The following is a 15,334-nucleotide window of genomic DNA, read 5'->3' as shown; positions in this document are numbered from 1 at the left end:
TGTCTTTACTGAGATACAATAGGCCTTGTAACAAAAGGGACCATCATCAAGGACTGCTGCCTTGTGCCCACAGGCAGTGCAAATGTACCATAGGCAGTGGTACAATCAACAGGTTAATCCCACAGGGTCCCTTCCCTCAAGGAGTGCTTCCCACCAATATGTGACAGAAGGCCTGCTATGATGCCTGCTAAGATGTCTGGTGTTGTATAATGGCGTGAGGGAAAATTGCACCTTCCCCAGTAGGCCTCTGGCTCTGGAAAAACGTAAGTGGGGTGCATAAATTCACAATACAGTCAGAGAGATATTTACCACGGGAGGCAAAACCAAGGACAACCAAACTGAGTGCTTGAAATGGCCTCTAGTAGACAGTAACTGCCCCTTAGGAGGAACATGCAGGAAATTCCATTTAAATGTAAGAAATGCCCATGTTTAAACCCCTGCGGTAACTAAGGAGATCCCGCAGGGACTTACGTTGTTGGTGAAGAGCTCCAGGACAAAGGTGGCCACGCTGCCATTAATGCCAATGAAGAGGTTCACGCTAGTCAGCACAACGTATGCTGTGCTGGGGATTTTGAACACAAAGGAGGCTGGATACATGAGAGGGGTAATAGACCACCTGCAAGAGGAAAGGCAGCAACATCAGGTAAGGATCTTCCAAATCGAAGTTCCTTCCTAGTCATTTTTCTGAGGAGAAATCCCTTACCCATAGAGAAGCAGAAGAAGAGCCAGCACAGGCAAGTTGGAGGATGACACATATGATTTCTGCTGGAAGCAGATGAAGATGATGATGACTAGCGTGGCTGGAACAATGTAGTTGCACTGGAAGGTAAAAAAAAAATAGCTTTAGATTTCTTTCTAGATGACAAAAAATGAAGGTGTCTTTCTGCTCTGAACCAATGATTTTCAGCATCCTGTGGTGTTCCCAAGGCTCCTTGAGATGGGAGACTCTTAGGAGTGTCACATATGTCAGCTGCGGTGTAGTACATATGAATTTAGATTTCTTGATCCCCCTCAAAGTAGCTGATAGACTCTCAGGGGTTCTGGACCCCACAGGTCGAAAAGCCTGCTTTGAGTAAGCAGAACAAATGGCAAACAAACATTCTGGTGCAAGTATTTTAAAGTGACATTAAAAATGCTGGTGCTGGAGCTTATGGTTGTCCTCCTATCTGTTCAATGTTCTTTGTCCCACCATAGCCCCAAGAGCGTAAAGGCAGAAGTCACAGTTGTTATTCATTGAACTAATGTAGTACCCGCTGGCCCCAGCTACATTTTACACTTCAGTGGACACCCTGCAAACACAGGATTGAGGACAGATTAAGGACAGTCACAAAGCACGGTTTAGTCCTTACCATATCCCAGACAAAGTTGGCCAGCCAGTAGATCACAGGCTTCACACCACTGATGAACTGCAAGTGCTTAGCCTTGCTGACACGTTCCTGGATAAGGAAGACCACAAAGCTGGCAGGAACAAAGGACATGGCAAAGATCACACAGATGGAGACTAGGACATCCACAGAGGTTGTCATCCTGGACAAAAAAAAAAGAATGAAAGCAAAGTGTTTTTAGGTTGGTACTGGCTTCCTTCAGATGAGGTTAGGCAGCTCATTCATGGCAGTACAGAAACTGGTTCTCCTGCTGCTGTCTGCAGGATAAAGGATTTACCACACCAGGACATGTTAACTACAAGGTTATATGATCAAAGGAGTATGTATGGCTTGTAAGCGCCTCAAAGACAGCACCAAAACCTGGAGACAGGTTGGTAACCTCAGCACGATAGCCTACTTTCTGCTTTCCTCATCATCACCCTATGTAACTTTGTTTCTCACTTAATGTACTTACTGGCGTTGGGATTTTTTCACTTTTGGTTTTTAAGTTCAAATGTATCTCTGACTGTCACCTGCCATTGCTGTGCTGTAAGATTTTATGGCTGTATCTGCATACAGCTTACGAGTCCTGATTCAGCTTGTGAACTCATCGATGCCTCAGTGATATTGAGTAAGTCCTGTGCATTACTGCATGCCACCCCTGGCTGAGATCGTGGGCAAAACTGAACAGGACCTATCAATGCCACTTGTCAAATAGAGGCACTTTGGGACAAATGAATGACCATATGCATGGCAAGTCACCCTTCTGGATATGGCTGCGAGAGGAAAGGGGGAATTATACTGTTGAAATTCCCCAAGCAGCAATGGACCAGAGGATTTCATTGGTTCTTAGAAGTTACAGCTTCAAGGAACTAAACACAGAAAGCTTGCATAGCACTGAGGAATGAGGAACTACCTTCATAAAACAAAGATGTTCCCTTTCATTCTGTGACCCCTACAAATGCAGCTGCCTAGGGAGGATCTGTCACACTTGGGAGATAAACCACTGAAGCTTTGAGAACATAACAGTGTGAAAACAGTGGTGACAGGTTGTTTGACTGTTTACACCAGCTACAGAAAGAGAGTAAGTGACTTAGGGAACCCTTACAAAATCACTGCTGTCTCTTGTGTTCTGGTTATTCATCTTTCTTGAGAGGTGAGGGGTTAAACTAGCCTGCCCAGACCACAGAAAATTAGGGCAAGCATGGTAGAACCTCATTGCCACAAGCCACTGACTGCCCATCAATGATGCTACAGCATTGCACATGTTGCCAGCTTCCAGTAATCATCAGCTGATGATCCCAAACCCATCTGTATTCACATTAGGACTTACAGAGCCACTTCAGAGAGCTGCTGCTTGGTGAGGTTGAGTGGGTGATTGAAGGCAGTGATCCCATAAGCACTAGGGTTTTTGCCCTGCTGCAGGTTGGCCCGAAGGATGGCATTGTTGATCACATTTAGAAAGGAGGCAATGGCATGCCAGCCCTTGTTGTTGAACCACACCTGCAAGAGACCACATCAGCATCAGAAAGGCACCAGGTACATCAGCCACCGAACAGACTCCTGAGCCCTGCAGAACGACCCTTCCTCTGTTGAGGATAAGCAATTTCTTTGTCTTTTCCCAGCCAGCTTGCTCAGGGACCAGACATACAGTTTGACCAGTAACCATTAGAGGCTGCTGGAAGCAAGAGCATGTGCCTTGAAACCAAGCCACTGATTCAGCACAGAACTCGTTCTGAGCCTTAGGCCTGGACAGGGAAAAACAGATTTCAGTGAAAACTGTAAGAATATAATCTGCATATTCTCCACTAGCAAATGATTTAAATGTAGAGAGCTCTAGTCTGCACAGTTGCCCAAGGAAAACTGCTAAGGTTTTGCTAGCTAAAAATAACCCCAGGTTACCAAAGTTTCAAACAGCAGGCACAGCAGTGAGGATGCTTGATTTACCTTCACGTTGTTCTTTGTATCCAGGCCTTTCATGAAACTTGCCAAGCTGTTGAGAAATCGATCTCCAGAACTCCCCTGCAAACAGCAAAGAGAGAGTTACTTCCCCTCTGAGAGTTCCCTTTCTCACATCCTGGACTCCAGGGGTCACCCTAGGTTTTTCATCGCTCTGGCAGTTTTCTTTTGAGTCTGCAGACTCTATCCTCCGAGACAGAGGTGGTAAGAAGGTTAAGAAAGTGCAGCTTTCCCCTCCCCCGTTTCCTTTCTGCAGTCCTACCAATTGGAAAGATCAGCCTTAGGCTTGTTTTAATTTATTTTTTTTCCCAGTGACAAGTATTAAAACAAGGTTGCAGAAAATCTTCAGTAACACCACAGCCCAGAGGCAGTCTCAGAAGAAAGCAGTGGACCAAGTTCTCTTCTGAGCCAGGACAGACTCAGCACAGAAGAACTTTAGTGAGGTTTTAGAGGAGCTGGCAACAGCTTGTTAATTCCTTGAGACAGCTTGCTCTGCCCTGCCACAGAACACTCAGAGGTGGCTGTAATCCCTATTGACTTGCAGATGGTGTTGGGTAGAACCTGCATCAGCAATGAGAGCTGTGCAAGCGTCAGCTGAACGCATTCCCAAGCCTTCTGCTGCTGCCCAACACCAGCCTGGAAAACCCCAGCTCAGAGGTGCTGGGGTGAAGCCACTGGAAAGCTAACGTACACACTCTTCTCACTTTACAGTTCCCAAGTAATCTCCCAAATAACAGAACTCTGTCACATGAACACAATCTGGGTTTATGGGAGACAGCTACTCACCTGCGCTAGCTCCAAGATTTTCTTCACCTGCTTAATGGCATCAGTGACTTCATGGCTTGGAGGGAGCATGAGGGAACTGCTGGCTCCCAAGGAAAAGCCACCATACCTGGGGGTACAGATGGAGAGTGAAGCACACACCTGATTACACACCTCCAGAAAACACCACTTCTGCTTTCCCAGATGTCTCATTTTCTTGCACTACAACCAAGGCAAGTGTCTCCACTCTTATGTAAAGGGCAAACTTTGACCTTTCCACATTGCTGCTTAGCCCTCCTGTCTCCCACCCCTTATTTCTGGGGTTAAATAACCAGCTTATGACTACAGTGTGCTGTTTGTAAAGACACAGACTGTGTTTAATGAATGCAGCTGACCTCTGCTGCCTGTGCAGGCAGAATGGGTCCTATCTCTGCTCCCCCGGTTGGAAAAACAGCACCTCCCATGAGACAGTATTGCTGGCTGCACCCGTGAACCTTTTCAAGCCAGTACTGCTCTCCATATAAACCAGGCAGGTTTTCCAGCAGTGTGTTCTGGGGTTGTCCCAGGTGTATCCTTTCAAGTGTTCCCGGACACTTGGCAGTTGAGAGCCACACACAATAAACTATGAAACTGGGTGGACCTGTCCTGAGAACCTTGCTCACTCAGAAGGGGCAGTGGACACAAGCAAACTAAAGAAAAGGTACAAACTCACCTGAATTCATTCACCCAGATCTTATTCTTTAAGCTGCAGAGACAGAAAAGAAAGCAGATTATTTATATATGGAAAAAGAGGAGACAACCCCTACCAGTGTTTCAGGCACCCAGCCAGGGAAAAGGGTGCAATACCCCATCACATCTGGCATATGATCTTTAAGGTCCCTTCCAACCCAAACCATTCTGTGATTCTATGTCCCACCACTCCTCTCTGGAAAAATGCCTGGGTTTGCATTCCATCTTTCCCATTACTTGACCCACAAGGCTCAGAACATGTCTGCCTCCCCTCCCCAGAACTGCCATGGCATCACTCCAAAGCACAAACACCTGAACTGTGGATCAGGACAGTCAGAGGAGCTAAGAGTTTGGGTTGCCAAGACCTATTTACTGAGCTATGCTGCATCCCATTGACAGCACACTGTGTTTGGAGGGGAGGTAAGGGACATGGCATGTTAACAGCTACCTTTTTCCAATGATCTGTGCGTAGGTCTTCACTAGATAGTCTGAAATATTGCGGCCTGTTAGATTCTGGAGGATATCAGCAGTGTCTTGTTCTCGCTGGTGTCACCAGAGAAACACACATGAATATCCATTAGAAAATGCAAGTGCCAAGTCAGATAAACTGTGCTCAGTACTGCATATAGTAATCACACCCAGCCACTCCGCTCTCTAGGACCATCCCTCACTGCAGGACCCCCCAAATCCCTCCTACCTGTGGCGGTGGCAGCCCGCCTGCACCAGGGGGGCACACAGGCAGCATCTTCTTGATCTTCTCATTGCTGCACTCGCATGATGGTGAAGGGTTCTCCATGCTCCAGTTGCCTTTCAAGATGTCCAGGACTGACTCAGGGACTGAAGCAGTGGTCCATTCCGTCTGCCCCACGGTGCAAGGAGTGTCTCTGTGTCAGGACAGAGGCAAGGCAACCGTCACCCCCTCTCCCATCATCCAGTGAAGATGAGCTGCAGTTCTTCCAGCCTAGGCACAAACCAGCCTGGACTCTTTATCCTTTCTGCACAAGTGGCCTGGATCTTCTGTGATTTGCCCAAGACCATGCAGCAAGACAGTGGCAGAGGTAGGAAACACCACCAATGCTGCCTGGCTCTCCATCCTGTCTGCTGGTGTTTGTGGGGGTGCTAACCTGGATTTTTTTTTAGTGCAGCTGGAAACAAAGGATCATGTGAATAGGTGCAGTCAAGAGTAGAAGGTGTTCCTGCCCATGGCAGGGGGGCTGGAATTAGATAATTAGATGAACTTTAAGGTCACTTCCAAGCCAAACCATTCTATGATTCTATGACTAGGTCCTTTTTTTTGTTGTTCAGAACTGAACAGTAATTTGAGGGAGAGACTACTGTCTCCCTTGCTGCTCTGTCAGTGAGGACTTGCATCCAGGCCCTGCGCCCTTACCATGCTGAGTGCTGGCACTTTCTAGAAGGTCCTGAGCGTAAAGAAGTTAATGTAATTACAACCTTTTTGGTTTAAATCCTGCCCTGGCCATGTGTATGTATCATTCCCTGAAGCTGACTGAATCTACTGAGTGACCAGAAGCCAGGGCTGGGCTTCCCCTTCCCAGCTCTGAGTTCTACTTACGGGATAGAGTGTCCTTGCATACAGCGTGTCCCAAATCCAGGCTTATTGAGAAGGGCATCCAAAAGCTTCTGAGTGCCTGCATCTTCTGGAGCATCATTGCTATGGATACAGAAGACAAACACCACTGGGTCAGTGGGATAACACACATGCAGCAAAAACAGCAGCAGAGTAAGTCAGAGAACACAGTGAAAAAGCTCAGGAAAAGGATATGGGTGGAGATTTCCCTTTGAAAAACACTCGGCCTAGGAGCACAAACACACTTCTGGTCTTCATTTATTTTTCTGCACAGCATTACTAGTCATAACACTGTTCAGAAATGGATATGGCCTTGCTAGTAGTTTATGATGGCAGCTAAAGGTCTAAAAGGAAAAGACCAGCATTTCCTTCAAATGTACTTCTGAGCTAACCACAGAAAACAAATTCAAACAATCTGGTAAGGAATTCAGAGCTCAGTAACTTAAGTTAGCAGAGAAGAAAATAATTTTAGGATTTAGCACTATTTCTGTGCCACAAAGAACATACCTAATAAAAGTATACTGCTCATCGTACATCCAGGGCTGCAGTTCTAGGCTGGGATACTTCCCAAAGGGAGGAACGATCAGGCTGAACATGAGAGCAATACACACAAAGACAGCTGGCAGCACAATCTGAAATTGCAATGGAAGAGTGAGCATTTTTAAAGTGAATGTTCCAGTGGCACCATCAGCTCCAGGTGAGTCAATGGATCAAGACTTTTTCAAAGTTTCCCAGGAAGGTCTTTGTAAATTACCACAGCTTCTCTAGATACCGAGACAAGGCCTATCCTGACATGCAATCATGTCACTCATGTGGCACACAGAGGACTCAGCCCCACTTGCTTCTCTCAAGGCAGAATTTGGATTTGAATCTCATTTGCACCCTTCCTGTGCAAGAATATGTGGTAACCGCTTGGTTATCATCTACCTCCTTTCACTTGCACAAGCCCCCTTTTGCTCAGAGGTGCAGAGCAGACCAGTTTGGATGATATGGATTCTCTTGAAGGGTCCTCCCTGCCTTCAACCCTAGACACATCATGTGGGCAAGACTTTCCCTTGCTGAGGGGCCCTGTACATGTTAGATGCTCTCACCTGAGCGAAGAAGCCTTTCCGGCTTCTCTTGGCAATAAGCAGCCTCTTCCACAACAAAGCCATGAACTGCTGCTGGGACAGCTTCCAGCCCTTCATCTGGTAGGAGCCTTTCCCATCCATGCCACTGAGAAGGTCTGTCTCTCTGGATTCTGCTGGCAAGAAGCAATAAACAATTAATTACAAGCTCACAAAGATACTCCCTGGACAATTCTGCGCTGGAGAAACAAGGTGATGGCTGGACCAGTTACTCTCACTCATCAAAAAAAGAGAGCAACAGGTTGAAAAAGCAACAGAAATTCACATGAATGCATGTACACCTTTATCTCTTTGAGCCTTGACAGAAGGTTGGAATAGGCTATGGATACTGCACTGCCTACTAAAGGCAAATAACCCACTAATCCTTTGGCACTCTCAGCCTTGTAATCTGCACAATTTATAATGTGAAAGAGTGTCCACAAGAAGAAAACAGGCTTGGGAACCTATGATACCTGGATCTATGTCTGAATCATTAGGGTCAAATGCATCATCTTCTGTAAACGGACGAAGACAGCTCTGTCTGTCTCCAAACGCGCGCCTGTTCCTTCTGGCTGGCAACGTCCCATCTGAAAATAATGCAGTTATGGTTAGCTGAACTGCTTCCATTGATCTCCAGTTAGCACCAGAGAAAGCAAAGCAGTATCATTTTCATTTTACATGATGCCCATCTGTAAACCAAGGAGTTGGAGTGATTCCAGTGCAGAAAAACCTAAAACCATGGTTGTCACTCTGCAAGGTTGTATGGTTTATGCACTATTCTGCATGTGCTGTCCTAGAAGCTTCTTCCAGCACACTGGACATTTTTTTATTATTATTATTATTTATTTACTCACTTAGCCATAGAAACTGCAGGCTTCTCTCACGGGAAGAAAATTCTCCTTTAATATGCACGACACCAAGCACAATTTGCTAGCATTAATTTATCAGGAAACACTGGCACAAGCACTTAGTGCAGTGAGCTGCTCTCAGGAAAAGAGAAAGTCAGAGGGTACTGTGGTCTGACCCTGTCAAAAGTTCTTCCTACTCCTCAGAGTAGACAGCCATGTCACTCAATGTCACAATACACTCTGAAACTTGAAACTCTGCACTCTTCCAGAATGAGTGTGCTGTTACTGCATAAAGTAACTGTAAACAAGCATCGTTAAGCATACTAAGAACAGCTACTTTAGGTCATAAAGCTCTCACCACAGAAGAGCTCCACTTCAGCCTGAAATAGGGACTATCATACCTGGGCATATGTCACTGTGTATCCGGACACATTGCCATACACAAAGGTCACCCACCTGTCCAAGGCTAACAGCTGAGAACAGGAACACTCCTCGTTTGATATAACTACTACAACCTTTCTTCCCCAGGAAGCTAAGCCCTGCACTGAAACATTACTCCTGAAATGTCTAGGCTCTGTCAGCCATGTTCTTAAATAACGCAAATAAATAAGGTACACCCTACACCCTGAGGTCTCCTTCAACACTGAAGGAGACAACTACACTCACCTGAGGTTTCTGCGTCCACACCGCTATCATCAGCCACTTTGAGGAAGATCTGAAAGGCAATGGTAAGTGTCAGTGAAAATTAGAAGGGATGCAATATTGTGGGGACTCCTTCAGGAAATGCCATGACAGAGCCTTAGACTGGCATTCGTACCATGAGAACAGAGGATATAGGCTTTATCCACTGGGTGATGGGAGCATGGACTTTCCCTCCAGCTTCCCCAGAAGCATGGGCTGTAAACACACAGCAGTTGTTCCACCTTTACAACATCAGTTCTCAGTATGTCTTAAATTAAAGTTTTTTCCTGTGTCTGAGAGAAACACCTTGGTACTAAATCTGTCAGAACATAATCACAAGGATCAGCCCCAACACCCTGACAAGGGCTTATGGCCATAGGGCTTCTGTAAACAACAATCTCCAGTACTGAAAATGCATGTTTTCAGTTAAGTGCAGCACAAAGCATCCCTAAAAACACTTCAAAGGTGTTTACATGGTCATTAGAAGTCAATTTGGTACCAAACTTCACATGACAGACATCTCAGTGAGCGCAACTGAGCACTAAGGACCTAGCTTGCCTGTATTACATTTCTGTTTTTAACACAAACACTTTAATGGTACAGAATAAAATCCATTTTGGAGAGGAGGACAGAGCTGCTTGCTCCACAATAAACAGGCAAATATTTACAGAAAGAGACAAGGCTGCCTTGCTCTTGTTTCTGACATAATTCACTTTCCGTGGTTTAAATCAAAAAAGAAGCTTTAGCTCACTCACCTCCTCCAGGGTAGTTTCAGAAATGCCGTAGCTGGAAATGCCGAGGTCAGAGAGACGGTCATCAATTTCATGGAATAGTTCCACAAAAGCTCCCTCTTTAGCAGCTTTGTATGGCAAGACATAGGTTAACTCATGGCCAATGTCCTCCACCAGCCTGGCCTCAGGAACGTGTTTTGTAATGAGATTTGAAATTGCAGACACATCTGAAAAAAACAATGAAAAAGGTAGCATTCATCTTCTGATTTTGTTCATCGTGAAGAAAAATCAGCTCAGTCTAAATAATTCTGTCAGAAGCAAAGGAGGGAAAATGGGACATCTCTGGAAAGCACCTCATTTTCAAGGAAAATCTGACTTCTATTTGTATTTAGCGAAGACTTGGACCTAAGCTTGTTATTCCTTTTATTTGTTGAATTTGGGAGATCTCTTACATGCTACTGGCAGCCTGGCAAGCCATATTGCTAACAGGCCAATCAACCGTATCACCTTTGGCTATTAAATCTCAAGACAGCATGAACTCAAAGTGGCTCACAAGAGAAAAATGTTCCTGTATTTATGGATTTAAAAATACTGTGAACTGTGGTAACTGCTGTCTGTGAGCTTGATAACTGTCCCAGGATTGTAGCTACACAGGGACACAAAGTTAAGGCCAAAGTTAAAAGTTAAGAACACAAAGTTCAAGGTCAAAGTATGAACAATGTTAGCACTGGGACTGAATACTATACTCTTTTTCCAAGCCTCACCTATTGTCAAGGTGTCACTTTCATGGTCACTGCCAAGGCCAGCGTCAGAGCTGCTCTGGGACACACTGTCATCCTAGTCACAAAAGGGAAGACAACCATTAAACAATGTTTAGTTAGAAAAGGGGCCTGCACAGATGCTACACTCTTTGTAATTCCAAACACATGCTGCATCATGCTAGATACTCCACAGAGGAGTCAAAGTAAAGGTGACATACTACTGCAAAGGGCTAAAATACAAGCAAGAAGTCACAGCAGTAGATGTAAGTATTACAGAAGTGTGCATTTCATCTATCCTGTCTCTCTCCAATCAGCTTTGGAAACACTGGCATTGAAAGAAACTATATTAGAGGCATAAATCCCATGCAATAATTTAACTAGATGTAGTCTGCCATAGCACCTACAAAAGCAAGCCACCCTTCTTTTAAAGAATAAGGGTTTTTTCTTCAATATATTCTGTCATGTAAAATCTTAAATGCTGTAAGCCTAAAATTACATGCAGGAGCATAAGCAGGAAGGGTCAGTTGTACCTTTTTCAGATAGGACACTGTACTGCTGCTGTTGCGACAGGAGCTCAGAGACGAATCCACATCCTTCTTGACCAGGGTCAAGTAATAGCCTGTTCCCAGCTGGTTCTTCAGGAAGAGAGAGGAACCAACACAGCAGAGCTTGCCATGAGAAATGATGGCAATCCGGTCACCCAGAATGTCTGCCTCATCCATGTGGTGTGTGGAGAGAATGATAGTGCGGCCTGGAAGAAAGCAAAGGAAGACACTGCCATAAAACAACCATACCCAAGCTCCCAAAACAAGGAAGGCCATGGTCATCTGGGTTTTTCCATGAAGTTGAATGGGATGTTTGTGACCCAGGTTGAAGTTCATTTGAATAAGGAGAGAAGTATGGAAAAGGTTCACAATTGCTGTCACAGTTACATTTTCCCCATTCTCTGCACACCATTGCCCTGCTTAGCTAAAGTGGGTTAATTTCACGTCAGCAAGGATGGCTGCACTACGACAGGACACTGCTACAAGAAAGGGGTGAATTTCTGCCTTTACTATTCTCACAATACATCAAGGAGCTTTGCTCATGAGCTCTGACATGAATGGGATGAGAAATGAGGACAGGTGAAAGATCAGAACACGCTTGTCCAACATGCTTTTTGTTCCTTCCTCAGTGCAGGCAACAACAGAGTTGCAAAGACACGTTGCTATTTTGGGAACAGTCACAAATCATAGACTGATTTTCTTTTGCTTTCCATGACACATTTCATTGGAAGTACAGAAAAAGACCACGTACCTTGCCGATACTTCAGAAGCAGTTCCCATATCCCTCTGCGGGAATAAGGATCCACCCCAGCCGTGGGTTCATCCAGAATGACAACCTTGGAGCCACCAACAAAGGCTAAGGCAACTGAGAGCTTCCTCTGCATGCCACCTGACAGGCACAACAAGAAAGAGGAACTCAGGCTGACAAAGAGAGCAGGAGAACAACAAAAAAAGCAGCACAGCAGAAACTGAGCTCTCCAAGAGAAAGCAGAATTGAATACTGAGAAGACAGTGCTGCTACTGTTTCAGGCCCTCAGGGTCCCAAAAACTGCAGGACAGGGGATAATTCATTGGGATGGTTTTCCCCCAGTGCTGCCCAATTCTTCTTCTACAGGAAACCACATCTTGCGAGCCCCTCTATAAGTGAATTACATGTATCTTTGCTACATCAGCAGTAGCAAATTTCCTGCTTGGAGACCTAACTGTGTTTGAGGATATGGAGCACAGGTCTTTATAAGCCTGAGCTACAGCAGTAGGTCCCCAAGAGACTCCTCTCCTGTCTGAGTGCATCAGAGGCAACAGTGAGGAATTATTGTATACTGTTCAACCTCTCTTATGTTACACTCTTCTCAGTGAAGCCAACCTGAGGCCACCTACACTCCCTTTCCCAGGACAAATGTGCTGTCTGTGAACATGTTGACTCTGAGACAAAGCAATCTCAGTCCTCAAGTATCTGGTACCGAATGATACAGGAATCCTGGCGTTCTGGAACAAAGGGGGAAGGACATTCCAGGATGTCAACTGAAGAAGCATAAGTTGATATAAAAAGTACACGTGCTGTTCACAAACAGCACATGACTTGGAGGCTAGGTTATGGTCTGAGCCACCCTCACCTAACCCCATAAAACCCAAACATACTAGTAAGCATTTGGAGAACAAATATCACATGTAGCTTTATCACAGGTACATGAATTCCATGGCTAGAGTGGATGCTTGTGTCATGATGGAAACAAGTACAGAAATACTCATAGAAAGTGATTGACTTTTTATGGTATCAGCGTGAAATACTGTAAGATTGTTATGTTTCCTAACATAGATGATGATTAGGTACTTATGAAATAACTAATATTTTAAGTGTCAAGTTCTGTGGTAGCCTGTGCAGGATCCAGCCTTAACTGGAAGATCCAGACAAGATCTGTGATGCAGCCTCTGCCAAGCTCTGCTGAGAGGGAGGGCTGTGGGAGCTACACCGAAATGTAAAAGCTGCTGAACCTACCAGACAGTTTGCTTGTCCTGGATTTCAGTTTGTGAGGCAAACCAACATCCATTGCCATCTGCTCCATTTCCTCTTTTACCTGCTTTTCCGGCAGCCCTTTGAGCCGAGCATAGAACCAGATGTGCTCCTCCACAGTGAGCCTAGGGAACAGGAACACACTCAGGGCACAGCTGAGAGCACCATGCTGGGATACATCCCTTGCATTAGTGTTACAGCAAGAGCATTTGTTTGCTTGGGAAAACATCTCTTAAGGCTGAGGTTTTAGACAGCAGCTACAGATTGGGTGTGCTCAGCTTGGGCCTGATTTCAGAGTGTGACTGTTCAGCAACAGTGCAAATAATCCTCCTTTGGAGGAGCTTGACAGTGCTTAACCGTAACACCCCAAAGCAGTAAGCACTGTGGAAACATTTAGCATCAGTAAGTTTAGTGTAGCAGATTTCCTTAAAGAGAGGACAACGATGTAAGTGTAGGCCCTTGCTGATAATACACAAGCATGCATGAACACAGTAATGAACAGAATGTCCCTGTACCACTCTCACACCGCCCTGCTGTCAGTCACCATCCACACAGCTAGAGATACATCTGTCCTAGCTGAAAGCACAATAGTGTCTCAAAAGGAACCCAAACACCTCTTGAATAACAACAGCCCTGCATCTCATCAATGCTACTCACAAGTCAAACAGCACATTGTGTTGTGGACAGACACCCAAGTTTTGCCTGATGGTGCTGAGCTCAGAGCGGATATCTTTGCCCAGGATGAAGGCAGTACCCGAGGTTGGAGGGAACAAGCCAGTCAAGATGGACCTGAAGAACAAACAAAACAGATATGCAGGTTCTACCACTAATAAGTGGCTGCAGTACATGCTAGGATGGATCAATGAAGAGTGGGTGAAAGCCCTTGGGAACTCCCACATTAGGGAAGTAGTCTGACAAACATCTCACTAATGGATGAAGAATTGGCTCCAGTGGTTTTAACACAGTGATCAAAGCACACCCACATGACATTGCTTGAAGGAGATATCTTTTCCTCTAAAAGCTTCCCATCCTTTCAAGCTCAACTCATTTCCTTATACTGATAAGTCAGAATCACAAATGGGATTACTAAAAAAATGCTGCCAGCAGATGCATTCAGGCACAGCCTGAACTCCCTCCATTTTTAGTCCTCTTTATCTATCTGTGCATCCTCTCAGGCAGCTGGAATAAATGAACAAAGCTCCACTGAAATCAATGGAGCACCATCAGCAGAGCCCCACTGCAGTTGTACAGCCACCTGCACCATATTGATAGGTACAGCAGTATTCAGAACCACTTCCCAGAAGTATGATGTTGATCTTACATGGTAGTGGTTTTTCCTGCTCCATTATGTCCCAGAAAGGATGTGATCTGCCCTTCATAGAAGTTCAGTGTGAGACCATCTACAGCAACTTTCTTGCCATCACGATAAACCTTTATCAGGTTCTGGATGGAAACACCAAGGCTCAGATGCACAGGCTCTTCCTCCTTGCAGACTGGAAGGAAAACAGAGCAAAGCAGAGGCAGATTATTTAACTGTGTGAGAACTCTAACAAACAACACATTCCTCCAAATTTGTGGAGACCCATGGAGAAATGAGCTATACAAATAACTAGCCACAATTATTTCCTAGTGACAGGAACCTTCCACAGAGATTGCCCTTTAGCTCTCTTCACTCTCTTGGCTTCATCTGGAGGTTAGAAATCTCGAGTGTCACCAGGGTAAGCAAAAATGAGAGAAATTCTCAACTCAAGGCTGTAGTACCCATCTGGCTAAGTACCTTGGGCTTACCTAGATACACACAGCTGATAAGTGTACCCAAACTAAGAACAAATGGAAGACCAATTTCACCTCAGCCATGCAGTCCTGCTCCCCACGAACTCTGCTTTCGAAGAGGGAGACCCCAACACTGCACTGCAGAAGGGCTCCTTTATTTCCAACACTTACCTTCTGAAGGCCCCTTCTGGTCAGGATGAAGGGGCTGCCTGTCCTGTTGTTCTTCACCAAACCAATAGGACTTTGTGAAAGGAAAGTACCAGGGTCTGGGAATTCCATACTGGCCTAAAGAGAAAAAACAAACAAACAAACAAACAAACAAAACATTACATGAGCCCGACTGCAGCCGACCATTTTCCCAAGCTAGCTTTTGTAACATGAAGGGAAGCATTTTACCCGTAGTAAGCCTCTAGGCAGGACTAAGGAGATCTCTACTGATGAAGACACTGCCAGTCTTCAGGGTAAGAACAATCTCT

The 15,334-nt window shown here is 45.3% G+C and overlaps 1 protein-coding gene across 3 annotated transcripts in view; it reads right to left on the bottom strand.

The window, feature by feature from the left end:
• The window catches only part of ABCA1 (ATP binding cassette subfamily A member 1), a 92,038-nt gene that overhangs the window by 8,928 nt on the left and 67,776 nt on the right, over nt 1–15,334 (bottom strand). For 2 of the 3 annotated variants that reach the window (XM_035310190.1, XM_035310191.1), the window contains exons 18-39: nt 15,030–15,143; nt 14,407–14,578; nt 13,743–13,874; nt 13,071–13,210; nt 11,826–11,963; nt 11,060–11,280; nt 10,533–10,605; nt 9,793–9,995; nt 9,023–9,071; nt 7,982–8,095; nt 7,494–7,645; nt 6,910–7,034; nt 6,388–6,486; nt 5,512–5,698; nt 5,263–5,357; nt 4,798–4,830; nt 4,110–4,215; nt 3,312–3,386; nt 2,698–2,867; nt 1,350–1,527; nt 704–819; nt 472–616 (exon numbers count right to left, since the gene is read on the bottom strand). In XM_035310190.1, the coding sequence (XP_035166081.1) occupies nt 472–616; nt 704–819; nt 1,350–1,527; nt 2,698–2,867; nt 3,312–3,386; nt 4,110–4,215; nt 4,798–4,830; nt 5,263–5,357; nt 5,512–5,698; nt 6,388–6,486; nt 6,910–7,034; nt 7,494–7,645; nt 7,982–8,095; nt 9,023–9,071; nt 9,793–9,995; nt 10,533–10,605; nt 11,060–11,280; nt 11,826–11,963; nt 13,071–13,210; nt 13,743–13,874; nt 14,407–14,578; nt 15,030–15,143 (2,837 nt within the window). The remainder of the gene's footprint in view (nt 1–471; nt 617–703; nt 820–1,349; nt 1,528–2,697; nt 2,868–3,311; nt 3,387–4,109; nt 4,216–4,797; nt 4,831–5,262; nt 5,358–5,511; nt 5,699–6,387; nt 6,487–6,909; nt 7,035–7,493; nt 7,646–7,981; nt 8,096–9,022; nt 9,072–9,792; nt 9,996–10,532; nt 10,606–11,059; nt 11,281–11,825; nt 11,964–13,070; nt 13,211–13,742; nt 13,875–14,406; nt 14,579–15,029; nt 15,144–15,334) is intronic. The other variant, XM_035310192.1, reaches the window with a different exon arrangement.

The sequence above is a fragment of the Oxyura jamaicensis genome, chromosome Z, assembly GCF_011077185.1.
Source record: "Oxyura jamaicensis isolate SHBP4307 breed ruddy duck chromosome Z, BPBGC_Ojam_1.0, whole genome shotgun sequence".
Lineage (NCBI taxonomy): Eukaryota > Metazoa > Chordata > Aves > Anseriformes > Anatidae > Oxyura > Oxyura jamaicensis.
Note: the sequence above shows the minus strand (reverse complement) of the source record. Positions and strands in the feature narration are given on the sequence as shown.